Source organism: Podarcis cretensis (genome assembly GCF_951804945.1).
Source record: "Podarcis cretensis genome assembly, chromosome: 6".
NCBI classification, from domain to species: Eukaryota; Metazoa; Chordata; class Lepidosauria; order Squamata; family Lacertidae; genus Podarcis; species Podarcis cretensis.
Window position 1 is genome coordinate 90,629,718 of NC_137175.1, and position 26,778 is coordinate 90,656,495.

General features: G+C 41.9%; 3 protein-coding genes across 16 annotated transcripts in view; 1 reads left to right on the forward strand and 2 right to left on the reverse strand.

Moving 5' to 3' along the window:
- Nucleotides 1–9,523, forward strand: part of TRMT1L (tRNA methyltransferase 1L) — a 25,605-nt gene extending 16,082 nt beyond the window's left edge. For 6 of the 8 annotated variants that reach the window (XM_079981357.1, XM_079981359.1, XM_079981360.1 and 3 more), the window contains 5 exons: nt 659–825; nt 1,191–1,250; nt 1,470–1,596; nt 1,680–1,866; nt 9,162–9,523. In XM_079981357.1, coding sequence (XP_079837483.1) covers nt 659–825; nt 1,191–1,250; nt 1,470–1,596; nt 1,680–1,866; nt 9,162–9,272 — 652 coding nt within the window. In that variant the 3' untranslated portion in view covers nt 9,273–9,523. Of the gene's footprint in view, nt 1–658; nt 826–1,190; nt 1,251–1,469; nt 1,597–1,679; nt 2,511–9,161 lie in introns of those variants that run through there. The other 2 variants (XM_079981361.1, XM_079981356.1) reach the window with 2 other exon arrangements.
- SWT1 (SWT1 RNA endoribonuclease homolog) overlaps nt 1–26,778 on the reverse strand; it is a 264,858-nt gene that overhangs the window by 51,391 nt on the left and 186,689 nt on the right. The window lies entirely within an intron of this gene.
- On the reverse strand, nt 4,390–25,600 carry RNF2 (ring finger protein 2). 4 transcript variants are annotated; one of them, XR_013840036.1, is made up of 9 exons: nt 25,406–25,600; nt 13,909–13,997; nt 13,091–13,251; nt 10,818–11,033; nt 9,925–10,197; nt 9,530–9,701; nt 6,742–7,129; nt 6,530–6,633; nt 4,390–4,510 (listed from the first exon to the last, which is right to left on the reverse strand). XR_013840036.1 is itself a non-coding variant. In XM_079981673.1 (7 exons), exons 2-7 carry the CDS (start codon nt 13,993–13,995, stop codon nt 7,028–7,030), a joined length of 1,011 nt encoding a protein of 336 aa, XP_079837799.1. In that variant the 5' UTR covers nt 13,996–13,997; nt 25,406–25,600; the 3' UTR covers nt 4,891–7,027. The 4 variants fall into 4 exon arrangements, 1 of the variants encoding a protein (XP_079837799.1); XR_013840037.1 differs by having other exon boundaries at nt 6,530–7,129; XR_013840038.1 differs by lacking the exon at nt 4,390–4,510 and having other exon boundaries at nt 4,891–6,633.

The following is a 26,778-nucleotide window of genomic DNA, read 5'->3' on the forward strand; positions in this document are numbered from 1 at the left end:
CTCAATTGGAAGCCGTGTAAGCCATGTTGGATGTTCAGCTTCCAAAAAACGTTTGCAAACCAGATCACTCATTTCCGGGTTTGCGGCGTTCGGGAGCCAAGCTGTTCAAGTATCAAGGTACCACTGTATATGAAATAGACATAGTAGTTTTAATGAGAGAACTCATACATTCAATTTGCATTAGGAATTACATTATAGGTTGTTATTCTTTCAGTGCCCGAAAGTAGGTTTTCACCAAAAGCATTGGGCAAGTTACTGCTTTAGCAAGTTCCCAGTTATTATTTGAGCTGAAGAGTTGCCAGCCTCTTGGGGCCCCACAGGCCCATTTGCAGCCTGGAGAAAAGAGTTGTGTGCATGACACACATACTTAAGTAAATTCTAGTGCTGATTTAAATGCTTTCTCAAAATTTAATTATTAATGGAATGGAACCAGAAGTCCCAAAAGTGCAGCCGATCTTTGGCCTGAGTCCTGCCCTACTGGGGCTCTGGGCTAGTTGCTATGCAGATATGGAACAGATTTTAAAACAGGAACAAAATCGGCTAACGGGGCTGTGTTTTTCTTCCACTGTGATGTTGCTCTCTTGCTTTTAAAGGAACGGAAGTTCTACTTTTGAAATAAATTCATCTAGGTAGATATTATAATTCTGCTATCCTGCAGGTCAGGATCCCTCTTCAACACTGGATTTCTCAGAAGAATGTTGTTTGAAGCAGTTCAGTATGGTTTAGAAGACATCCAGACTCTTCTAAAAACACTAATATGTGAAGCAGAGTGCACAATTCTCAAGCAGTTTTCAATCCATGGTCCTACCAGCCAGAACAAACAAGGTAAGAAGACAGTGAAAGGTTTTACAAACCTTGATAGGTAAAAGGGGCACTCCAGGCAGCAATTGTGAATTGTAGTGGTGACTTGCTTTTTTAGTAAGAAAATTTAAAGGGGGATTGCTAACTCAGTGTCAGAAAAGTGATAAGTGATACAGATGATACAGATAAGACCTTGAGATTTCAACATGTGCCATGCTACTCAAATGAAAGCATCAAAGCCATGGTAACCATCAGTAATTTGAACGAAACCTTTTTGCTACAGCAGCAACATTCCACTCATTTCCCCTTTGATAGCCATTTGCTCACAAATTAACTTGTTTTTTTTCCTTTAATGACTTCAGTGTAAATCGGATTTCTTTTCGTTTTAGAAGAATGTGGTGTGTTTATTAAGACACCAGATACCGCAGCAGATTACTACGTTGTACATGGTAGGTCCCTGTCAATCTAGCATAGTATGTGGAACCAAAGAGGGGTGGGCAGGAGTTCTTACTATAGTCATTCATTAAGCAAACTAGTTCTTAAATGTAAATTTATAAAATGTGAAGATTTCCCACTGTAAGATAAAGCTAAGTCACACTGTTCAGATTAGCTGGATTTTAGAGGCTTGTGTGTGTGTTTCTTATCCTTAAGTTACTCTTATATTCCAGGAAAAAGAAAAAATAATGAAAACAGCCAAAATGGAACAAAGCGCCAGAAATCAGAAAGCAATGCTGAGCATCCTGCCTTTTATTACAATATTCACAGGCACAGCATTAAAGGAATGAACATGCCAAAGTAAGCAACCTGTTGTGTTTTAAACGTATCTGATTGAAAGGAGGAAAAAGGCATTGATTTTGTGCATTCATTTTTCTCCCCAGGTTAAATAAGTTCTTGCATTATCTCTCTCAAGCTGGCTATCGAGTAAGCCGGACTCATTTTGATCCGATGGGTGTTCGAACGAATGCCCCCCTGGTGCAGTTTAAATCTATCCTTGTGAAGTACAGTACACCCACATATATGGGAGTGCAATCAGAGGGCTCTCTGCAGGCTTCTGACGAGTCTCAGGTAGGAGCTGATGGTGACTTTGCCGAAGAAAGCACATAAAGAGAGCCAGTGTGGTGTAGTGGTTAAGAGCGGTGGACTCGTAATCTGGTGAACTGGGTTCGCGTCTCCGCTCCTCCACATGCAGCTGCTGGGTGACCTTGGGCCAGTCACACTTCTCTGAAGTCTCTCAGCCCCACTCACCTCACAGAGTGTTTGTTGTGGGGGAGGAAGGGAAAGGAGAATGTTAGCCGCTTTGAGACTCCTTCGGGCAGTGATAAAGCGGGATATCAAATCCAAACTCTTCTTCTAAAGTAACCTCTGCAAAAATGGTCGTATTTGAAGATTTGTGTTATAAATGAACCAACAGTCTCCTTAAGATGTAGTATTTTGTTTGTGACCCCTCAGCTTTTTTTACCGGTTTCAGGACACTTTTAGAAAACCATTGAAGAGCACCTGTGCTCCTATTAATATTCAGCTACAAAGTTTATTTATATGTTAATGCATGCTATAAGGTTATCCTACAGTGACCACAAACTTCCGTCTCCTTTTAATTCCTTCTTCAGATCTATAATATTTCCTAAGAGGAGAACATAGCTGGGAGATGAGGGGGACTGAGGGTGTGGATGCAAGCATTACCAGCGCCTTTTAATAAAGTGTTCTGTTCAGCTGTGACTGAAAGCCCCTCATTTGATATGCCTTTGAGAAGCTTAAAGGTAACAAAGGAAAGGTAGCTGAACAAGCCAAGACTGGGTATATTCCTAGAAAGGCAGATACTGAATACCCAACTCATACAAACCACAACATCATATCTAAACACCTTTCACTACCAAACTCCAACTTCCTCATCACAAGACCATCCATGTTAAATTGTCAATCTATTTTACAGTTCATATGAATAACTCCCTTTAAAAGTATAATTGAGTAGGGTGACTGCCCCACTGCTCACTCCCTGCCAGAATGGAAGGGGGGGGGCATAAACTGGAGATTGTTTTGCAGTAGCTTACCCCATCCTCTCAGTGCCTCTGTGGCAACCCCCTTTTCCTCCTGCTAGGAATCTGTGCTTTCCCCATACTTGCCATTCTAGAATTGGCCTGCCGCTTAGACATGCTGGATTTTAAAAAACGTAATTTATCTCCAAACCCATGAAATAAGAGGGAAAGCTCCACCCTGACACCTGGTGCTTCCCATCCCTGCCCATTTTCTTAACTCATTTGCAGCACTCTCTTCTTCCCACCCCACAAGTTTTCACGTTGTGGGACTCACCCAGCGGCTGCTTCCTTTCTCATTTCCAACCCAAGAACCCAGGGATCTAGACAGTGAGCTTCTTTCTCCTTGCCTTTTGTCTCACAGCACCAAAGCTCCCCACCCACTGGTGGTGTTGTACCAGCTGCAAGTATTAGCTATTGCTGTATTGTCTTGCACACTCTTCTAATCTCTTGACCTTTTCGATTTATAAAAAGGGGGTGCTGAAGAAGAGGAAGGAACAAAAAGGTTACTACAAATAAGACTAACCATTTTAATGTATATAAACAACTAGTCAAAAACTAAAATATTTTATAATTACTAGGACTAGTTTTAGGGCAGCAACCTGAAATTAAACTACAATAGAAAAGTAAAGCTATTTCTTTGACTTTCGAACTCCCTCCCTTTTGTATATTTACCAAGAAAAGCAATAGATTTGTTTGCAATTCCAGTTTTTAGGGATTTATGCATATAAAAGTATTAACTGTGACATTAGGAAGTTTTATTACTGAAAAGTATGTTAAGATGTGACTTATGTTGGTTTGTATTTGAAGTTTGTACTAAGAAGGCATATTCTTCACATGTTTTTTAATGTAATAGTGATGATGTATATAATGTATTACGGTTTTATTTATATGGTTCTTTCAGTAAGTACTCTTGACATCACCAAAATGTGTTGAATGTATTTTATAAAATCATATTTTCAATACCATTTTGAGGCTTTGCCCATGTTTGGTGCTGCCCCCTTTTTTCCTTTGAGTGTAAATACTCAGATCAGGATTTCCTCTCCATTTTTACATTTAGTACTGCAGCACCTTTCATGGACTGCTTCATTTGGTTAAGTTTTTTAGTGTTCTAACTTTTCTTATATTATACAAAATTACAACTAGATTAGTTCTGGACACAGCTATACATTTACTGAGGTTACTGATTTTAGTAGTGAAATAGTCATTCCAGAAAATCCAAGACTGGGTAAATTATGACTAATTCTAATTGAGAGTACATGCTAATATAGCAGCAGACTACAGTGGTACCTCAGAAGTCAAATGGACTCTGTTCTGGAAGTCTGTTCGACTTCCAAAATGTTCAGAAATGCTCCTGCAGCCACGGAAGCAGTGTTGGACATTAGGGTTCCAAAGAACGTTCGCAAACTGGAACTCTCACTTCCGGATTTGCAACATTCAGGAGCCAAAACATTTGACTTGCAAGGCATTCCTGAACCAAGGTACAACTGTACTTGTAAATACTCCAATATAAGCAGATGTTAATATGCAATTATTCATGGCTTCCCATGAACACCCATTTTCTGTTTTTGAAAGTAGATTTTATTTTAAAGAGGCAGTCCTCATGTGAAATGGCAGAGGATCCTTGCATGTACTTATGTGTCCATCCCTATAGGCAACTGCTCCAGAATGGAGTCACACTGGTAGTAGAATAGGAATAAAAACAAGTTATTTGACCCTCTCCTAAAGGCACACACAGCGCACAAGAGCAGCAGCTCTAAACGCTCTTCTTCTTAAATTACATTTAACACAGGAATGATGGGGTTATAAAAGGGTGCAGACAGCCTCACAAATCCAAGGGGTCAGTTCTTGGCTGGCCAGGGAGTAGATACCACCTGCTCTACATCTTATTCCTCTCTGCAATTTCTCCCACCTCCCTTGAGGTGGTGTGTGTGTGTGTGTCCAAGAATCACAGCATTCCAAAGGTTCTGCTTGTGAAAGTGTGGCAGTAACAAACATGCAGGTGCAAGATGTTCTGATGTGTGTAATTAGTCACAGTACTAAAGTCACAGAGCAATGGTTTGATCAAAACAGCTACTTTATGTATTAAAGTAAATATAAATACTTAGTGAATTCACTGTAACATGGAAGTAAAAATTCACATTCTCCCACACTAAGCTGGGACCACCACACATCCCCTAGGTAGATAAGCTTTCAGAATTTTACAGACACTTCATCTGCTTACAGGGTAAATCACAATGCAGATTTGTTTCTCTGCAGGTATTTGCCCATACAAAAGCATTTTTTTTTCACATAAAAACAAACCTGATTATATTTAGTGGACATGCACTAGCAATCTATATAAATTGTACATTACACCAAATATACTGAACAAAACCAAAACAGGCATGGTACAACTTCCCTTCCCACCCCAGACTTCTAGTAATTGTAAGTTTCATGGCACAAACTGCTAGCATAATTTCGGAATGTCTGATATTGAAGAGATATTAATAACGGGAGCATTTTACGACAGTTTTCTCCTATGGCAGTGCTAAAAGAAAGTTAAGAGCAGAAAGCCATGTTTCCTCCTAAGGTCTTCCTAAAAGGCCAGTATATTAAGGGAAAGCAAGACACTTGGGTGTGCAGTTTTGAAGTTCAACCCTAATTAAGAACATTCCCTTTCCCAATACAAAAGGCAAATATCTATATACTGCAGTGGGAATGGAAGGATTACAGTGGAATAAAGTGATCTTCGCCCTTACAGAATGGTGGCACTCTTCACTACAGTGGAACCTTGTATTACGTACCATCCCCCTTGTGAACGCTGCGTGTTATGAGCTCCGCTAACCCAGAAGTAGATGCTCCCAGTTGCGACTTTTGCCCCGGGATGTGAGCAGAAGTCGCACTGGCAGGCGCCATTAGTGAAAGCGCACCTCATGTTACGAGCGGTTTCGGGCTGAAAACGGACCTCTGGAACGAATTCAATTCTTAACCGGAGGTACCACTGTTTATGATAATTATGCTCAAAATGATAAACTACTGATGCACACAGCAACCAACAACTGAAAGCATGCCCAAGTGAAATTTAAAAATGCAAATACATTTTATTAAGATTGTAAGTGCCAAGTGTTGTTAATATGGCTAATAAATAATATTTTTGAAGAACTTTCTCTCTCATTGTTCTACAAAAGATTTTGTGCCTTTTACTTTAAAACACTGAAGATTCCACATCAATAATCCCACAAATTTATAAGGTGTGCGGGTATAGAGGGATGTTTGCCTTACTTTAGTTAGTTACTTGATATTGAAACCACCTGAGCTAGTATCAAGGGTTACTAGTTCTAAAATTTATCAGTACTCATGGTTTTCCCCCTTAACGGGCCAATGCATACGTTGTAACACTAGCTTCACACAGCATAGTGGAATTGTGAGCCAGCCTCAGAAATCTACAGTCCCTCCCCCTCACTCCTGAACTGTTAATCAGTACATTAACACCAAAATTAACCTTTGTTAAGTTAACTATGGTTCTCTTAATGTGAAGTGTGTTTCTGGTTACCCTAACTTAAGAAAGGCAGAGAAAGAAGAATTGCACCAGGGCTGACCAGTACACATTCCCTGGTTTGCTGCCTATGTGGAAAGAACTGGTGTTACAAGTAGCTATTTTAAATTTAACAAATGGAACAACTCATTACATGAACAACGTGTAAGAGTTCACTTACTGCCCTGAATATCCCTTCTGGCCCCCAGCATCAGCAGTTCCTTTAGCATCACAGGTAGCCAGTTTATCAGCAAGCCTACTCTGGCCATATGTGCTTTAACATTGCTGTAGGGAAAAGAGTACGTTACAACCAACTCTGTTGCCTCTTGTCAACACTTCTCAAGGTGCTAGTACATGTCTGCCAATGTGAAGCCCGTCAGCATGAACACATACCCCTAGGGAATCTTTGCTGCACCTAAGATCGTGCACATGGAACAAGAGCTACCAAATCAAAAAAAGCAGATTGGACAGCAATGGTGGAATGTACAGATCAGTCCTCCAGGGGGCAGGGAAATATATACAAGTATCACACCAAATACTGCCTAATAATAAGGGTATTCATCAAGGAATCCAAGTCTCGAAGCAGTTCTCCATGATGCAGAAGATGGTGTTTCGCTTATTTAAAGTAAACCAAAGCTATAAAAGCCATTACAGTTCCAACTCAAAGCCTTTGTCAGTCTTATTTGTGTTCCTTTGTTGGTGCATAGTACAGCTCCATGGGCTTATTCACTTTCCAGTACTTTTCACTGACCAGCTCCAAGGAAAAGGAGCCATTTAAAACCTAAAGACAAAGTCAGAATTAGTGCCAAAATCAGAAACTAAGCCAGTGTTTGCTGCCACTTGAAAATGAACATAAGACATAGCTAGGAAAATAACAAAACATTTGACAAACCACAGCTTGCAAACAGCATTAAAGAGACAGTGTGTTTAGGCACAGCAATCTATAAATAGTCTAATATAATCCAGATGTCAATTCCACTCCCAATTCCAAAGCAAGAAGCAGCTACAAATACAGTTAAGACGCTTTGCTGTATTTTGACACGTCTACAGTTCTTTTACAAAATGATTCTTGCTAGCAGAATAGGGCATATACTACCTCAGTAATTAGGTACCTGTTTACCTGCGGAAAGCAGTTAAATAACTACAGCACTTAGGATTGATGCTAAGCTTACTTTGTTAAACTCGGGGTGGGAAACTGCCCCAAAGCTCTCCGGGCTCAAAGCAGCCAGAATGCAGAGAAATTACATCGCAATCTTTTTCTAACAAAGACCCATTTCATTTGTCCTTTCTTCAATAAGTTAAAAACAGCATGGTGGGCAGGGAGAAGCCGTGCGCATGTAAATCTGTGGTGGTGACCACACCCACTTTGGCCACTTCCAAATCCCAAGAGGGGATGCAGACCTTGGTCTCAAAAATGTCCACACCCCTGGTTTAAAAATACCGTATTTTCCCCTCTATAACACGCAGATTCTTTCTCCTAAAAAGTAAGGGGAAATGTCTGTGCGTGTTATTGAGCGAATGTGTGGTCCCTGGAGCTGACTGTCCCAAGTACAGGGCAAAAATCAGGCAAAAATCACGGAGGAGAGGAGGCTGTTGCTTTCCTGCATTCTGCCTCAGGGTCTTACTGCCCACCCTCTTCTGTTTCCTTACTGTGTTTGCTCAAACGGAACAAAGAGCAGGCAAATCCCCTCCCCTCCAGGCAAGTAGAGGGGAAAGCAGAGCGTCCTTCCCTCTAATTCCTCTCCTTGCTCCGGTGCTGCTGCTGTGCCTAACCTGCGTCTAGGGACTCGCAGGCAGCGGAAAACATGCAGGAGAGGGGGGGGGCTGGCTTGGGGGGGGACTTTTGCCTTCCTTCCCCCCCTTTAAACCCCTCTCCTGCATTCTTAGCCAGCTGCTTCTCCGCACACCCCTCTCGTGCTCCTTGTCCCTTCTATGTTTTTCCTTCCCTCCCCATTTAAAACGTGGTTACAAAGCACGGATCCACATGGATCCTCAGGATTTTTGCATTGGGTCACCCCAAATTCACTATCAGATCACATAGCAATGATCTGATGCAAAAACAGGGCTGCAATGGTGCAAATACGTGGTTACAAAGCACGGATCCACATGGATCCTCAGGATCTTTGCATTGGGTCACCCCAGATTCACCATCAGATCACATAGCATGTCCATGGCTACAGCCTGCACCAAAAAAAATCACGCACCCGCTGTTGCCTGGGGCTGCAATGGTGCAAAAACGTGGTTACAAAGCATGGATCCACATGAATCCTCAGGATCTTTGCATTGGGTCACCCCAGATTCACCATCAGATCACATAGCATGTCCATGGCTACAGCCTGCACACAAAAAAATCATGCACCCACTGTTGCCTGGGGCTGCAATGGTGCAAAAACGTGGTTACAAAGCACAGATCGACATGGATTCTCAGGATTTTTGCATTGGGCTACCCCAAACTCACCGTCAAATCACATGTCCGTGGCCACAGCATGAAGCACAGAAATGATACATCCACTGTTTCATTCAGATTTTTTTTTTCTTGTTTTCCTCCTCTAAAAACTATGTGCGTGTTATGGTCAGGTGCGTGTTATCGAGCGAAAAATACGGTAACTACACAAATAAGGATAGGCTCAAAGATGAGCACTTGTTAGTAACCATTCAGAAAGCATTCCAGATGAGCAGAGATTTGAATCTGGGATTTCTTCAAATCCAAGCTCAACACCCCAGCTGCTATATACCACATGCTCTCTTTAAGCAGTATGACCATGTAATTATTTACACTGATTTTATACCAATGTTGTGCTTATTTTTCCTAGTTCACAGGCCCACTTCATACAAGTTGCATGATCAGCCTCAAGAGGAACAGAAGTACATCAAAATCCTATTCAGAAATTCCGCACATTCTCCCTTTAAGTCATTTGCCATAGCAGATCCATCTCTGACATCAACAGGGCAAGCAAAGGGGTGCCTAGGCATGCTCACCTGAACACAAGTAGGTGCCCCTTTGTGGATGTTCTGGAGAGGATGCAGGGCTTTGGCAGCAGAGCCAGGAGATGTGGTCTTGCTTCCCTTCCATGCATTTAGCCCTGTGCATGGAGAATTTCTCAATAGGACTCAGGTGTATCTTAAAGCTGTGGCACTTTATTTTCTCCCAATTATGGTTTTAGCTGAATCAGCTACTCACAGTAAACTGGCCATTAGCTGTAGCAATATAAATTGTGTACTGCTTCTCACTGGCTGTTTCAAGATTCATCTGATTTGACTCTCCTTTGCTTCGGAGTTCTTCCAAGGCCAATCTCACAGCTAGGTACTTGGACAAGTGATCAACTGTGGCATTGCCAGAGGTCTTTATGTACCTGCAGCAAAAACAAAGACAACCCATGTACAAAAATAAATAAATGACTGCAATTGAAAAACATCCACAAGCAAAATGATCCAAAATATAGTTAAAGGGCAGCAACTGAACAATTCCAAGAGCTTGTCCTGAATAATCAGATAGCACACACACCCCTTCGCAAAAGACTAGATCACGAACGTACACAACACCTTCTGAAAATAGGGACAAAAACCACTGCTTGCCTTGTCTGTGCACTGTCATCATTTTCCATTAGTGTAGGATGGGGTCGGAAAACTAGTTCTATTTCACTTGCACCATCCAATACTGGGTCTATGGCAACTGTCGTATTGTTATTATCCAATTCTAGCCCAGAGTCATCGGAGGTTTTTGTCCTTTTGTTACTTGGCCCAGCTTCTTGATTACTGTGAGTTGAAGCATTACTACAATGCGAGCTGTCACCATTGTCTTCTGCTCCGCTGCCATTCTCGATCGGTTGTTTCTTGCCTCTCTGTAACCTAAGAAGCATACATAACATATTCAAGTAAGTCATGCAACCTCTTCATTTTCAAAGACCTCACACGAGCTATCAAAGATACGAATAAGACTCCCATGATCTCAAAACAAACTGCCAGCTGACACAAACAATGCAGAACCACCATTTAGCATGTTCCACTATGGAAGAATTAAGTTTCTCAGATCCAAAAAAAAACCCATTCATATGGAACTGAAGCACAGTGCAAGAATGCCAAATGTAGAAAGGCATGACTGGTGCAGAGGTGGACTCTAGAACCCCAGATATCACTAAAACAGGTTTCTGTTTTCCTGCAAAAGCTCATTAAATGAAACGAGCTTATTAAGCTTAGTCTGTCATCTTCCAATTATAGACAAAAATGGGCAGGATCATACATAACACAGATTAATCTGCCTTGCAGAATAGGAACCATTTAGCTCACTTCTGTCTACTTGTAACAGCAGTTCTCAAAACCTAAGCAAATCTCTCTCACAACTCTGGTAGCATAATTTTTAAACTGAAAACATGGGTTTGAGATTGAAAACCCAATCAAGTTTTCTAGCACTAAGCTGCACCTCCCCGCACCCTCCAATTTCTAACTCCCAATTACTTGGAGTCTATTACCTGTTCAGGGCCTGGATTTTCAGACCCTCCTCAATGCTGTGGCTCAGAGCCTGCTGGTTATTGTGCTTACTGATCCTTGCTAGAACTCTCTCCTGATGGGCTTCATATTCATCACGACTTGGATAAATTTTACTGATAAGGGCGTCAAAGTTTGGGTCTGGTCTCAGTGACCTCTTAGAAACAAGCTTTTTACGGCAAGTAGGGCATTCTTTGTTCCTAAGAGGAGAAAAGGAGAAAAGCAGTTCTACAAGTATGCTCTTCATATCATGCTTTGTAACAGTCTGCAGTCTTGATTAGTCTCTTCTTAGTGAAATATGACTTACCAAACCCTTGTCATATTGGATACAGTCACAAACCAGTTTTGCACATCACACAATTCAAGCCCCTGATGCTAACAGATTTGTTATACTCACTTCACAGTTGCTTCTTTTCAGTTACTACTCTTCAGTTAGATGTTACAGGTTTCTAGACTAGTTGGTAAAGGCTACGCTTATTTCGAGGTATTTCACTTCAGTTCCTTAACTTAGCTGTTGAGTTATTACAGGTAATCCCTCATTAGGTGGGGAAAGAGAATAAAGAGACATAATTCCTTACACATCCCCTTCTCGGTCAGAAAAAAACACCAAGAAGTTTCTTGCTGCCAGTGCAGTACCTGACTTGAACCAGAAGTTCTCTGGGTGGCACTGAGTCAAGTCTCTATTCTACAAGTTGGCTGGGATGATAAATTGGGATGGGGGCATCATGGCTAAAGTATTTGAGGGCAGAAACTGGAAAATGCTGGAAGATTCTAGTTCATTCTAGAAGGTTCATTTCTGTTGCAAATATTGTTTTGACCAGGGGTCAGCAAACTTCTTCAGCAGGGGGCCGGTCGACTATCCCTCAGACCTTGTGGGGGGGCCAGACTATATTGGGGGGGGGGAATGATGCAAGAGCACCATGAGCCCTGGTGGCTGCTTACCTGTGTCTTGCGAGCAGCAGGGGTTGGTGGTGGCGAAGGGACGATGAGTGGCGCATGAAAAGGCTCTGGAGAGAGGCTGCTTAAAATGGCGGCCGCTCAAGCGCTACCGCTGCCGCTGGCACCAACAAAGCCCAGCCCCCTTCCTTCTCTAGGCAGGGTGGGGAGAAGCCTGGAGGAGGGAGGGAGGCGCCACTGCTGCCGTGTGAGGAAGAGGGAAAGAACGCACACGCTGGTGATCCATGTGGTGTTTCCCAGACCGTCTGCAGGCCAGATCCAAAAGGCAATTGGGCCTAATCCGGCCTGCGGGCCTTAGTTTGTCTACCCATAGTTTTGACTATCTGAAGGTCACGCTGAGCCAGGAGAGATAAATTTGTGCACTCAGCAAGCTGGTCATTCTCTTACTTTTGTTTGTACCTCACGTTTGCAGTTTTTTCTCTGAAGTTGTGTGTGTGTGTGTGTGTGTGTGTGTGTGTGTGTGTAAGTAAAACAAAGCCCTTTTGCCTTTAGTAAAAGTTTTTCTTTGACTCAGCGTGTTTTGTTACTACACGATGCATCCACTCCAAATATATGCTTCTGGGACTCCGCCATTCATCAGGACACAGAGCGCCTAGGAATTTTAGGATCCAATCCGTCAGGGGGAGCCATGCCCCGTAAACTCCTTGGAGGAAGGACAGAATAAAAATAAAGTACAGAGGTACCTCAGGTTAAGTACTGAATTCGTTCTGGAGGTCTGTACTTAACCTGAAACTGTTCTTAACCTGAAGCAGCACTTTAGCTAATGGTGCCTTCTGCTGTTGGCATGCTGTCAGAGCACGATTTCTGTTCTCACCCTGAAGCAAAGTTCTTAACCTGAAGCACTATTTCTGGGTTAGTGGAGTCTGTAACCTGAAGCATATGTAACCTGAAGCGTATGTAACCCGAGGTACCACTGTAACTGCAAATGCTTCTCTACCCTATAATGCTAAACAGTTAAGATTTGGGATTTGTGGCCCTGGCTGGCTGTCAACTTTGGAGAGGGAGGGAAGTAAAGTAAAAGGGTGATATTCAACTAAGCTTTACTGAGAGCAGACGCACTGAAATTAATGAACATATAATCAGAGAGCTGGAAGGGACCACGATGCAGGAATCTCAACTTAAGCATTCTGTTAATTTCAATGCGTCTACACTGAATAAAACCTAATTGAATACCACCTAAAGGTTTTGTTTTTTTGCAGGTTCTTTACATTTTACCCAGAATCCCAAGGTACTGCTCAAGTACTATAACCAATCCAGTTAGAGGGTTTTTTAAAAAAAAATCTTGTATCACCATACTTACCCACTTCTCAGGGCTGTGATGATACAATCAGCACAAAAACGATGCAGGCATTCCTTAGTAGTCATGGTGTTCTTCAACATATCCAAGCAAATGGGACACATCAGCTCACTGTGGAGGCTTCGTGGTGACACCACTATTTCCAAGCCATCTGTTATTGCTTCCTAATGATAAAAGTTAAATAGAGTTGGTGCTGACCTTTAAAGCCCTAAACGGCCTCAGTCCAGTATATCTGAAGGAGCGTCTCCACCCCCATCGTTCTACCCGGACACTGAGGTCCAGCGCCGAGGGCCTTCTGGCGGTTCCCACTGCAAGAAGCCAAGTTACAGGGAACCAGGCAGGGGGCCTTCTCGGTAGTGGCGCTCTCCCTGTGGAACGCCCTCCCACCAGATGTCAAAGAGAACAACAACTACCAGACTTTTAGAAGACATCTGAAGGCAGCCCTGTTTAGGGAAGCTTTTAATGTTTGATGTATTACAGTATTTTAATATTTTTTTGGAAGCCGCCCAGAGTGGCGCCCAGCCAGATGGGCGGGGTATAAATAATAACATTATTATTATTATTATTATTATTATTATTATTATTCTCAAGCAATTGTTTCCTGTTCAAGCTGAAGTTGCTATTTTTTAAAATGCCTCATAATAATAATAATAATAATAATGAAAAACATTTCCTCTTTATTTCTGGCAAATGCAAATAAGATTTGAGTTTTGTTGTAATGCTCTAGCTGATAAATTAACATTTTGGAGGACAGTGGGCATTCACATCTTTTGTAAGTTAAGCAAAGATGTTTTTTAAAAAACACAACAACTCTTCAGTACCTGAGGTGTTCTTTGAAGTTCATACAAGCTGAGCTCCCATGTTTTGCTCAAAGGCTGCGTTCCATTTGTCTGCACAGCCTGAGACATGGCTAGAAGAAAAGAGAAACATGAAAATCAAGCATTTTAAGAGGTCATGCAGATTGGGCATTTTCACAGGTGGACTCATATTTCACAAGACAGGTCAGCAGACTACACCCCTCAAACCATTTCCAGTTCATTTCTCACTCATTTCCATTTCACATGAAAAGTACCTACAGCACAGGGATATCCACCAATATGCTACAGGGTCATTTCAGCAAATATATGGTGCCTCTGGATGGACATAATGGAGCACATGTCAAGAGTTCAGAAGCTGCAGTTAGATCTTCCTCCCTTTAAAAAGCAATATACAGACAAGAGGTCTTGGCCTAGTCTTCTGACTAAAGCTACAGTGCTGCCCCGCAAGATGAATGCCTCGCAAGACGGAAAACTCGCTAGACGAAAGAGTTTTCCGTTTTGGAGGTGCTTCGCAAAACGAATTTCCTATGGGCTTGCTTCGCGAGACAAAAATGTCTTGCGAGTTCCTGCGGGTTTTTTTTTCTCCCCCCCCCCCTTTTCTAAGCCGCTAAGCCGCTTATCCGCTAAGCCGATAAGCCGCTAAACCGCTAATCCGTCAATGGGCTTGCTTCGCAAGATGAAAAAAACGCTAGATGAAGAGACTCGCGGAATGGATTCTTTTCGTCTTGCGAGGCTCCACTGTGTTTACTTCATGAAGTAAATGAGACTGAGACAGTGGAGCTCCGGAGACAGAGTGAAAACGCAGACCCCACCTTTGGGACTTTCTCATCCCTTTTACAGAGAGTCACACATCTGCAGAACAAGTCCCAACTTTTTTCTTTTTTACATCCCAGGAAGATGGGAAATTGCCCAAATTCAACATCATTCACACCCAACAGTTTTTTTAGTAGTACATTTTCCTTTCATCATTAAAACCAAATAGAAGTAAAAATGACTGCACCTGACCACACTCATACAATTATACATGCCTACTGCATATTCAGGTACATATCCAATCAGCATTTGCTTATATCTTTATTTTTATACTGGAATGCAGTACAGTTTTAGTCTGCGGATACAGACACAGAGAGAAAGGTTGGAATGTAAAAGTAAATAATAATAGAATCAATTTTCTAATCTACCCCATATTTTACGCCGTGCAACTTTCTAAGCTGTCTAGAGCTGCTTAACTCCCATTTGTTGGTATTTTACTCCTCTACCCACACCATGTGTAATTAAGTCAAACAAAGTATTTTTCCAATAGCTTTCCATAGAAAGTAATTTTGAAATCTGCAAACCCTATCAAAAACCTTCAAGGCAGCTAATTAGCAAAGTCTTCCATAAACATTTAGAAATACAATGTGATTCTCATTGCTTCCAGGGCTCTGCATATTACTGTGTGGAGTAAGAGACCAGCCCCTTTGCTCTGTTCTAGAAGACTTGGGAAGGTCTGGGATCATTGTCTCACTTCCTCCTCAAAGCCAGGCCCTGCCAGAAGCAGCCTGTCTCTCATCACTTCTCATAAGAAGCAACAGCAATCATGCCAGGCCTTCATGAAGGAATCTTGCCACTTTTGACCACTCAAGAGTCAGTGTGAAGTGGAATAACGACCCATTCTTCCCTCAGGTCCAATGGAAGCAGAAATCAAGTTTTAGCTGTTCTTAGTAGTAAATAGTAGCTAGTTGAGAATATGCATTGCAATCGGCAGGTATCTGCCTTCCTCACGTTCTTCTGCAGACGTTAGATGACTTGTGGCTGGCTACCAAGTCCAGCCAAAACTGTGGGCCCCCAAGTGAGCAAGAAGTCAATATTCCTAGGTGAACCAACTGGCCAATATTAAGTCCTCATCTTGTTCCCATGCTGCATTTGAAGCAATAGTAGGATTGCCTCTTCTATTACGAAGACATATACCAGCTAACAAGCAACTTCTACAAACTAGTAACACTGCTGTGTTTGTTCCTTTTTAATTTCCAGCTCAACTAACGTGGTTTAGAGTCCAAAGCACTGCATATTGTTTCCATTTCAGATTCCGTTTCATTCTTTATTAGCTCCTCTTTTCTATCGATGTTGAACACTGATTATCTACAGAAAATACTAATATACTGCTGCAGCTGTCTCAAATATTATAACAAATAGGCACGGCGGAATTTCTTACGTCAAGGCAGAAAATTAAGAACATGTTTATGGCATTAAGTGTCACTAAGCCATAATAAGGTTATTATATTTGTCAGCAGAAACTAATAAGTTTTAATAAGGTCATTAGAGCTACACATTTTCTATCACACAAATATGCAAACATCTTCCATGAAGCTGTGCTTAATTTATAAAAAATTATCAGCTGACAAATTTTATAAAAATATAAATGTCCCTTAAGCTGCAATGTTGAAATAAGATTTAGTTTTTGAACATCATTAATTTTAAAATATTATTTGTATATGCCCAGAACTCCAGTAGATCCCCAAATCCTATTGCAATACACTGCCACTATATTGTGTAAAGGAGTCTAGTTACTGCAACAGTCATACGTCAGGCTTCTCTTATTTCAAGTAATGGAACGATGAAAACCCTCACATTATTAGCAACTAGCAAGCACATAACCAGTGCTGCTCAGGAAGTCTAAGAAACCAAAAATATCAGTGCCGTTTTTAAAGGTTCAGTTCACCCTTGTAGTTCAAAATAATGCCCAACTGTATCCAAAGAATAACTTGCTCCTTGATCTCTGGAACCATTGTGAAAAAATTGGTTACAGTATCGTTAAGAGATGTCCCAATGCATAATAAACAAACAAAACTTTCCAAATTATTTGGTATATTAAGGGAAGTGGAAGTGAGAGAATATGCAGAATGATCCTGTAAGTCATGGGGCAGGACCCTAAAATAACCAGAATCTACAAGTGGGTCATGCAACAAAAACATTGCAATGTGGCATGTTTTCCTGTTCAGCTTGCCAGCCACTTCAGTCCTCCTTGCTTTCAATTACACCCACCCGTCTATCAGTATTTCATGTCCACCAAGAATGTTCAGTTCTCAGTGGGCTATTCTGGGGTCTCCAGCCCCAATGTTTATTTTTTCCTAAAATAGTGTTTATCTCTGGAAATCTTGGGATTTCCTCAACCTCTTTCTTGTACATCCCACTTCTCAGAGTGGAAGCCTACATTAGCTAGGTTACCTCATTACTTCAAATGCATCTAGCTTCCGAAGAGAGGCTTTCAACAGGTACAGAATGATTAAAAAAAAATAAAAATTACAGTGTGGTGTATTTTAAAAAAAAATCCTAGACAACATGGAAGCATTACATAGGAAAAAATAAGTAATTCTCAAACTTTTTCTTTTTAAACCCTAACCATAAATAAAATTTCTGTGAAATCTGTTTAGCAAACAGATTTGCTGACCTAGCACTCAGTCAAGAACGTTTTAAATTCCATTTTCCACACAACATCTTGGCTGAGGTTAGACTGTAGCAATTGCAGCACTTTTCGTGATTTGATACAGACTGACCAGCTCTCTAAGAACTTTCTCTTGTTCCAAATTCTTCTAAAAACCTTTTACTACTCACAAGTGGGGTACAGCAAGATTGGAGGAATGCAACTCCTTCAATAAATCCACACTGCATCACGTTTCAAAAGCATTCAACATGATGACTTGTGCCTCCAGAAAGCTTGTACACACTATCTCTTAATGTTAAGCGTGCATCATGGCTAATAATCAGCAATCTCCTTGACAGAACATGTCCAGCACCCCAAGGACACAAACAGATGTAAATTACCACAACTAGAACACTATGCTGCTTTGGCAGTTAGTTTAGCAACTACTCAGAGCAACACATGATGCACGGCGGGGGGTGGGGGGGGCGGGAGAAGAGATAAGCTGAATGCCTGACTGGGTCTGAAAAAGTCCACTACAGATAAACACCTCACTGTACTGATTGCTGCTAGGGACCAAGGGAGAAATGCTATGGCGCTGCAGAGCTTTTGTTTCCTTCCCACATTCCTCTTCTCAAAGCTCATGAAGCGCACACATTTTGATTATATTCTGAACTGTTGTTAATTTTGTTATTTCGTGTAAGCTGCCCTGCAAGTGGAAACATTGTAGGGTATGGTATAAATGGCTTAAGTAAAATAAAGAATGGCCTCTTCATTTTCCATTTGCCTAGTTAGCCCCATGCCTGGAGAGAGAAACTATATTTGCTTTGTTAGGACCAATTCACATACCGTATGGGGCTCTCAGATCAGTTCCCAGTATAAAATATGCACACAGCGGCCTTTATTAAGAACATCCACATATGCAAGTTGTGCTCTTTGCTTTAAAATATAAACAGTGATTGGGAAGCCTTTGGTTTTGTACATTTTGAAGAGGAGGGGAGGGAAGGTGCAATTTATATTATGGAAACCACAGTTAATGCTTGTTTTGTATGAAGTGACCCTTAAGCTTTTATTTATTACATATTATTATTAATCAAATTTGTATACCACTCTTAATTTGAAGATCACAGGATGGCGCACAACATAAAATTACAAAATAAGAACACAAAATGTGCAACAAAATGAAAGCAAGCCAATAACCCCTGCTTCCACAACCACATTTAAAAAGGCATAGATTGTTTAATCTGCCAAAGGCCTGGTTATAGAGAAACATTTCTGCCTGGTGCCTAAAGAAACACTGGGCTAATTAAACAATCTATGGTGGCAACTCTAATTACCCATGCCAAATTTATCTGAATTCTGCTCTACCTTCATTCATGAACAATTTCCCTGAGCTTAAGCAACTGTCCTACTGACCTGACCTACTCATATAAACACCAACTTCTCTTTTTTCCATTGAATGTCAAAGCCAAATGTGAAAAGCAGTAAACCATTCAAGACTGATCCACTTATTTCTCCCAATTAGTTCATAATGGTTGGACAGGTAGATAGGCAGCTACTGTATTTTTGCTGTTTAACACACACAAGTGAAAGAAATGTGTCTGCATCCTAGATTCATGTGATTCAGGAGGAGGAAAGCAAGAGACGATGGTGAAACTTTTCAGACAAGACTACATATTCTGCATCCATTGCACCAGCAAATATTTCCCAATTATGTTATACCGTATTTTTCGCTCTATAAGACGCACCAGACCACAAGACGCACCTAGTTTTTGGAGGAGGAAAACAAGAAAAAAAATATTATGAATCTCAGAAGCCAGAACAGCAAGAGGGATCGCTGCTCAGTGAAAGCAGCAATCCCTCTTGCTGTTCTGGCTTCTGGGATAGCTATGCAGCCTGCATTCGCTCTATAAGACGCACACAAATTTCCCCTTACTTTTTAGGAGGGAAAAAGTGAGTCTTATAGAGCAAAAAATACGGTAATCCATAAATTTTTACAGAAGAGTTCATTAAAAGTGGAGAGCTAAATCATGCCCATTTATTTCAACAAGCAGTTGTATGATGATGGTAACAAAAATGCTTTGAATATGTTTTAATCACCTTTCTATTTTTAAAAGGAAGTGAACAATAAAAAAACAACTAATCATAAAAAATCCAGAAAAAGAGAACAAACACCATTGTACCAATTTAAATGACAGTAAAATGGACCACAGGGTAGTGCCATCCTGTTCTTGATAGCAAAATTATACTTGATACCACACTGAATCTTTCTGCATTTCGTTTTGGAAGCGCCTTACTGGATGAAAAAATTATAGTTTGTAATTGTTTTCTTTAGAAGCAAGGGCAAGAATGTAGCATTGATCAGTCACGATTTGTTTTGAACAGTCTCTCTCTCACTTCCAATACAGTCGTATCTCGGAAGTCGAACAGAATCCTTTCTGGAAGTCTGTTCAGCTTCTGAAACATTTGACTTCCAAAGCGCAGCTTCTGATTGGCTGAAGGAAGCTCCTGCAGCCAATCGGAAGCAGCAGAAGCCCCGTCCGATGTTCAGAATCCAAAAGAACGTTTGAAATCCGGACACTCACTTTCAGTTTTCAATCCTTCAGGAGCCAAAACACTCGACTCCCAAGGCGTTCAGGAGGCAAGGTACGACTGTAGTTGAAGCACTTCTGTATTAGGACTGGAGGCACACCACTCTACTCTGCCCCCAATAACCTCACATGCTGTTTCCCCCATAACTCACTTAACTGAGGAGAAGTAAAGATTCATGTAAAGCAGGGGTGAGGAACCTCGGGCTTGGGAACCAAATGTGGCCCCAAGTTTCTGTGCCTGCCTTTGTGACCCTTTACAGGCCATGCCTCCTCCCTAGACTACACCCCTCACTGGTCTGGTTCCACACACTCCTTCAAGTGCTCTTGTCTGGCTTTAATGTGTCCTGGAACTGTCATAATACCTCCTTTGTCTGGATGGAGGCTCAGATGTGTTGAAACCTCTGGTTTTTGCACAGCCGGAAACATAGACAACTGTACATGATGGAATGCCGCCCTCAGGTTGAAACTGGTGCCTGATATAATGAAAAAACCGACAAGATGCTTTAAAGAATATGGTTAATTTTCTTGCATCATGAGCATGTTTTTCCCATGAGAGAAATAAGACCTTCAAGAGGAGATTTAGATTGGGGGAAATGGCTTTGGGTGAGGAGGGGGTCCCATAGGCACTGTGGAAAGTGATTAATCTTTTTGCATCATGGGCAACAGGGGCTGTCCTGCCCTTGTGGGCTCCCCAGAGAATGCTGGAATAGATGGCCCATTTTATCAAATCCAGCAGACCTCCTCTGTAGTACATTTGCCAATTAGCCATAAGTTATTAACTGAGCTTCCATGTTCACAGGCAGTATAGCTCTGAATACCAGCTACTGGAAACGAACAGAGGGTAGGTCACTGTGGGAACTGCTTGACTTGATGGGCCCCCTTTGGCCAGACCCAGTTGCAGGGCACTTCTGATATTCCTAAGTTTTTAGGATTGTTCCTTTCATGTCCTGCTTGTGGGCTTCCCAGAAGCACTGAAAAGTAGGGTGCTGGGATAGGTTAATTCTTTTGCCCTTTTGTATCCTGAGAATGTTTTCCCCTTAAGACAAACAGAAGATGTGGGAGAGAGTTGTTAGGGGAAATGGTGAGCCGTAGGGAGGTTTATACCACCTCCAATCTGATTCTTCCCCATACATCTTTTAAATAGGGATGGCATCTTGGCTAGCTCACTGGGTGTATGGAAAATGCATCCGGAAGATAAAATATATCTAGGAGTTAGTGGTCTGGCATGGAGCCCTCCCTGCCTCTGTTCCTTCCCCCTCCTTCTCCTTTTAAGTTTTTAATGAGGAATGTTTTGAGAACAGTCTTCGATGTTCTGGGAACTTCACACCCCCACAGCTGACTAATCAGTTTGGGAGGATAGTGCTGGGTACCTTCTCTCATGTTTGATATGTTTTGAGAAAGTGAGGCACTGGGAGGGGGTGGCTAATGGATGATCTCCAAGTAGCCAGTTTTGGAAGCCACACAGGCTGTCTATAAAATCTGACGGTTTGTGCAGAGTTTCTCTGAAGCACATGCATGGACTGATCGGCCGCAGGGCTGTGCAAACTGAGGCTACCTGGGGGAGTCACTTTGACACTTCTTGAGGACTTCCAAGTGACAGACTGAAGTGCTTACTTGATATGTATACATTGCTTGCTGTTTTAGAACAAAATCTTAGACCTTCTCACTCACTGGTGTATTTTGTATTGCTTCTGAATCTCATTTTAAAAGAACCACCTTGCCTTTGGCAAGACGCTGGTCAGATATTGTCAGCTGGGCACTATTATTTGACCACAGTCAAATATTTCATTAAGTTAATTATGCCTGAAGAAGGGGCTTTCTGCCTACTTAGCACAAGTCACTTTTAAAGTGACACTTGCCCTTTCTTTGTAGTCACTGTTACTTTGCTTTATTTCTGTTTTAATTACATTGGGCAATATTCAACATTGTGCACATAGAGGACAAGCTCACACATGAATTCTTTTCCTCACCTTTCAGCCACCACTACCCCCATGAAAGCCTCCCTGGAGAGTCAGAGGGGAGAATTACCAGCATTGTGGGATGAGCTGTACACCACTGCAGTGAGAGAACGCCCCAAAATCTGATGGAATAATCCTGTGTTAGCGGAGTACAAAACTACCTTCCAATTTTGGAAGATTCCTCCACTCCTGCAACCCAGTGTTCAGTGTTTGATAAGTCCCTAGCAGTCCTCTGGAGTAGGTTTTTTTTTTAAGGGGGTACTGGGTGCTTCAGAGGGAGCGGGTGGTGCTGAGCCTCTTTGGCTCAAGACGGGGTGAGCTCCCATTGCTCTGTTCCATCTCCTGTCAAACTAGCAGTTCGAAAGCACACCAGTGCAAGTAGATAAATAGGTATTTTACTGGGGGCTTCATGGTAAGGATTCATTGCATTAGCTTGTATTCTACTTGTGCAGTGTTGAATTTCACCCAGACCCCTTTTTAAAAATTGAACTGTAGGTTGACACTGTTGTTCCAGGGTAAATTTCAAAGAGAAATTCAGCAAAACATTAACATTTATAAAAGGTAAAATTTGTTAAAGATTATAATAATGCATTCACTATAACATTTTATGGTTTTGTAATTAGCATAATGTATTAAACCTGTTGATTGATTGGTATAGGCAGGATATTGATTGGTATGGGCAGAGGTACAACATATTTTCTATGTGCTAGTGCTTTTTGACCATTATTTGAATGTTCAGTTGAGCAAATCCTTTTTTGAACAGTCAAGCATTTAACCACGTAAATAGGGTTTTTTATATTACAAAAAAAAACCCCTGCAGGACATCCCATCACAAATCTCCTATCTCTGCTTCAACTACAAATGGAACTAGCTTTGGTATTGTGAAGAAAAAAACACCAGCACCACCTTAAATGAACACATTATCACAAAGCCATTTTACTCTTCTGATAAGCCTAGCGACACATAAATGAAATGGCATCCTTGTCATATTGAAATACTTTTAGCACTTCTTCTAGTCTAGGTGCTCTGAGCTGGGACATCCCACATTGTCCTTGGGAATTCTGTGAGAACTCACAGGAGACATCCCTTTAAATTTACGGGCCTCTCTCGAGCAAGCATAGCTCTAGCCTACCAAGGGAAACAAGAAATCGGCCAAGCAATGTTCTGCAAACAACATACAAGTCAAAACTCTTGACTCTTCCCTGTATTTCCACCAACAGATACTCCAAAGGCACCCTTTAACACCTTCTGCTCACAAAGATGATGGGTGCCAAGTGAGATGCCACCCTAAAGCACTTTTCCTCTTTTAAAGAGACAGTGTACTCCTACGCACCCTCTGTCCACTTGAGAGCCCATGTACTACTGTTAGCTGCAAATACAGCATGATAAGTAAATAATTCCTCTAGAGATCTTCCCATTAGTGCAACCAGGGGAACTGGGGCAGGGAGGGCAATGGGAGAGCGGGGCCAACATCTTGGGGGCGCCTTTCCCAAAACGCCATTGTATTGTGCATTTTTGTGTTTTTTATTCCATATTCTTATGCCTGCAAACCGCCGGGAAATTTTCATGTGAAGGGTTTGGTGTACGAATTTAATCAATAAAAAATTAAATAATAATAATAATATTTTTTAAATGAGACCACCATCTTCCTACCCAAATTATGATTTGCATCGGATCAGACGTGCACGATCCTTCTGTTGTTTCTGTAGCTTCTAAACACCTTGTGCATTGTTAACATGGAAAGGCAGTATACAAATTAAAAGTGAAATGGAAAATAAAATAATAATAATAATAATAATAATAATAATAATAAAGACACAAAATCGAGGGGGGCGGGGAGGGCCAACCGTGCCAGGGAGGGCAGGAAGAAAATCGCGCCAGCCCTTTTCCTCTCCCTTAAATGTTATTATTTTGGGAGAGTGGGCGGGTTAATGACTAAAGAAAAAGAAGAGGAGGGGGAGGAAAACCGCCACAGAAAAGCAGCATACAAATTGAAAGTGAAATGAAATAATAATAATGATGATGATGATGATGAAATAAAATCGAAAGCTGGTGGGGAGTGACAACCCTGCCAAGGACGGCAGGAAGAAAAGCGCCCCAGCTCCTTTTCTCTCCCTTAAATGTTATTATTTTGGGAGAGTGGGCGGGTTAATGGCTAAAGAAAAAGAAGAGGAGGAGGAGGAGGAAAACCGCCACAGAAAGGTGGCATACAAATTGAAAGCGAAATAATAATAATGATGATGATGAAATAAAATCGAAAGGGGGCGGGGAGGGACAACCCTGCCAGGGATGGCAGGAAGAAAAATGCCTCAACCTACCTTTCTTTCTTTCTCTCTCTCTCTCTCTTCTTTAAATGTTATTATTTTGGGAGAGTGGGCGGGTTAATGGCTAAAGAAGAAGAGGAGGAGGAGGAAAACCGCCTTGTGTATTGTTAACACAGAAAGGCGGTATACAAATTGAAAGCGAAATGAAAATAATAATGAAATAAGATTGAAAGGGAGCAGGACAACCCTGCCAGGGACGGCAGGAAGAAAATCGCCCCAGCTCTTTTCCTCTCCCTTAAATGTTATTATTTGGGGAGAGTGGGCGGGTTAATGGCTAAAGAAAAAGAAGAGGAGGAGGAAGAGGAGGAGAACCGCCACAGAAAGGTGGCATACAAATTGAAAGCGAAATAATAATAATAATGATGATGATGATGATGATGAAATAAAATCGAAAGGGGGCGGGGAGGGACAACCCTGCCAGGGACGGCAGGAAGAAAACCGCCTCAACCTTTCCCCCTCTCTCTCTCTCTCTCTCTTCCTTAAATGTTATTATTGGTGGGGGGAGTGGGCGGGTTAATTTTTTTCTAAAAAAAATAATTTTTATTAATTTTCCAATCTTTAACACAAAACAACAACAACACACAAACATCAACGAATACAAACACATACAAAGATATCATTTCTTAACCTCATTTTCATGAGCCTCTTTTCTCGGACTTCCCCTTTTTGCATCCTTATTTTACAGTTTTTCCAACAACTCTTTCTGCCAATTAAGTTTAAACTCATTGTCATTCTCAATTGTACCTTGAATCATCAAACAACTTTAGCTGCAATCCTGCATCTTCCTTCCCCTTGACATTTTATCATAATAATAATAATAATAATTTATTATTTGTACCCCGCCCATCTGGCTGGGTCTCCCCAGCCACTCTGGGCGGCTTCCATAAAAACCAAAAATACACTAAAATATCACAGATTAAAAACTTCCCTGAACACTCCTCTATTTCCCTGAATCACTCCTCTATTTTACAATAGTTCTTAGGAGTGGGCGGGTTAATGACAGAAGAAGAAGAAGAAAAAGGAGGAGGAGGAGGAGAAAGACCGTGTGTGGAGGCGAGGAGCAAGCACCCCTACCCCCTTTACACCCGAGTAAACGTGCGCAGGATCCGCACCCCCCCCCCCAAAACGGAGGCTTCTCCAGCTCCATGTGGGAGAGAGAGACCCCCCCCACAAAACCCCAGCTGCGCCCCCCCTTTCCCCCCTCCTCCCCCTCTGCCTTCTCCTCACCGGCCCCGCTGCTCGCCGCCTCTCGGTGTCCGGCCCGCTCCCTCCCCGCGGCTCGGCTCTCTCGCCCGTCGTCGTTGCCGCCGCCGTCGGCGCCGCCGCCTCCTCCTCCTCTCCCGGCAGCCAGGGCTGAGGCGAGTCGACAGCGGCCGCCCCAGCCCGCTTTTCCCACCGCCTCCTCTCCGCCTCAGCGAGCGACACAATATGGCGGGCCGCCGCCGCCGCCGCCGCCGCAAAGGATTCTGGGAAGGAAAGGGGGAAAAAAAAAAGCGAGCAAGCGAGCGGGTGACTTGCTCTCGAACGCGGGGGCGGGGCGGCTCCGGCGGAGCCACGCCCACCAAGCCCCGCCTTCCTCCGTCCCCCGCCCGCCGCGCGCCGCGCGCCGAGGTCGCCTGGGTGTGGCGTCGCTTTGCGCTGTCAATTAAGCTAATTAGGCAAGTGCTGGACTTTGACAACATGCAGATTTTTGTGTGTGTTAAAACACACAAAAAAATCTGGAAAAAGTTGGCTTGTATATCCTGACGCTTTTTTTTTTTTTTGGTTATAATTTTTTCTTTTGTATCTGTTTGTATGTTTGTTATGTGTATAACCTCAATAAAAATGTATTTGGGGAAAAAAAAAATCTGCATGTTGTCAAAGTCCATATATATATATCTTATAGATTTCTGAGGGTGCCTCCTTTTTTAAAAAAAAAAACCAATTTTTTAAAATTAATTTTCCATTTTATTTATTTTTAAATTTCCATAGCACTTTCTGTCTTTAATAAAAATCTCTTTTTAAAAAAAAAATTATCAAGTACAAATTAGAAAACATACATATTTACAACAAAAGAAAACACAAAGGGGGAAAAAAATACATATAACCAAGGAAAAAAGTTAGAGAATACTTTGCCTCTTTTCATATTTACAGTTATTCTGGTCCATGGGGTCACGAAGAGTCGGACACGACTAAACGACTAAACAACAACAACAATACCTCTATAAAATGCTATTCACAATAAAGGAGTGAAATGAAAGATAAGATATCAGAAAAAAGAAAAAAAGAACGAAGAAAAAATAAAGAAGTCAAAGAAAAGGATCATAGGTGAAAAATTTTAAAAGTAGATAAGTATTCACTATACATATAATAAAAATCTCACAGCGGTTTAAAAGGTAAAGGTAAAGGGACCCCTGAACATTAGGTCCAGTGGTGACCGACTCGGGGGTTGCGGTGCTCATCTCGCTTTATTGGCCGAGGGAGCCGGTGTACAGCTTCCGGGTCATGTGTCCAGCATGACTAAGCTGCTTCTGACGAACTAGAGTAGCGCATGGAAATGCTGTTTACCTTCCCGCCGGAGCGGTACCAATTTATCTACTTGCACTTTGACGTGCTTTCGA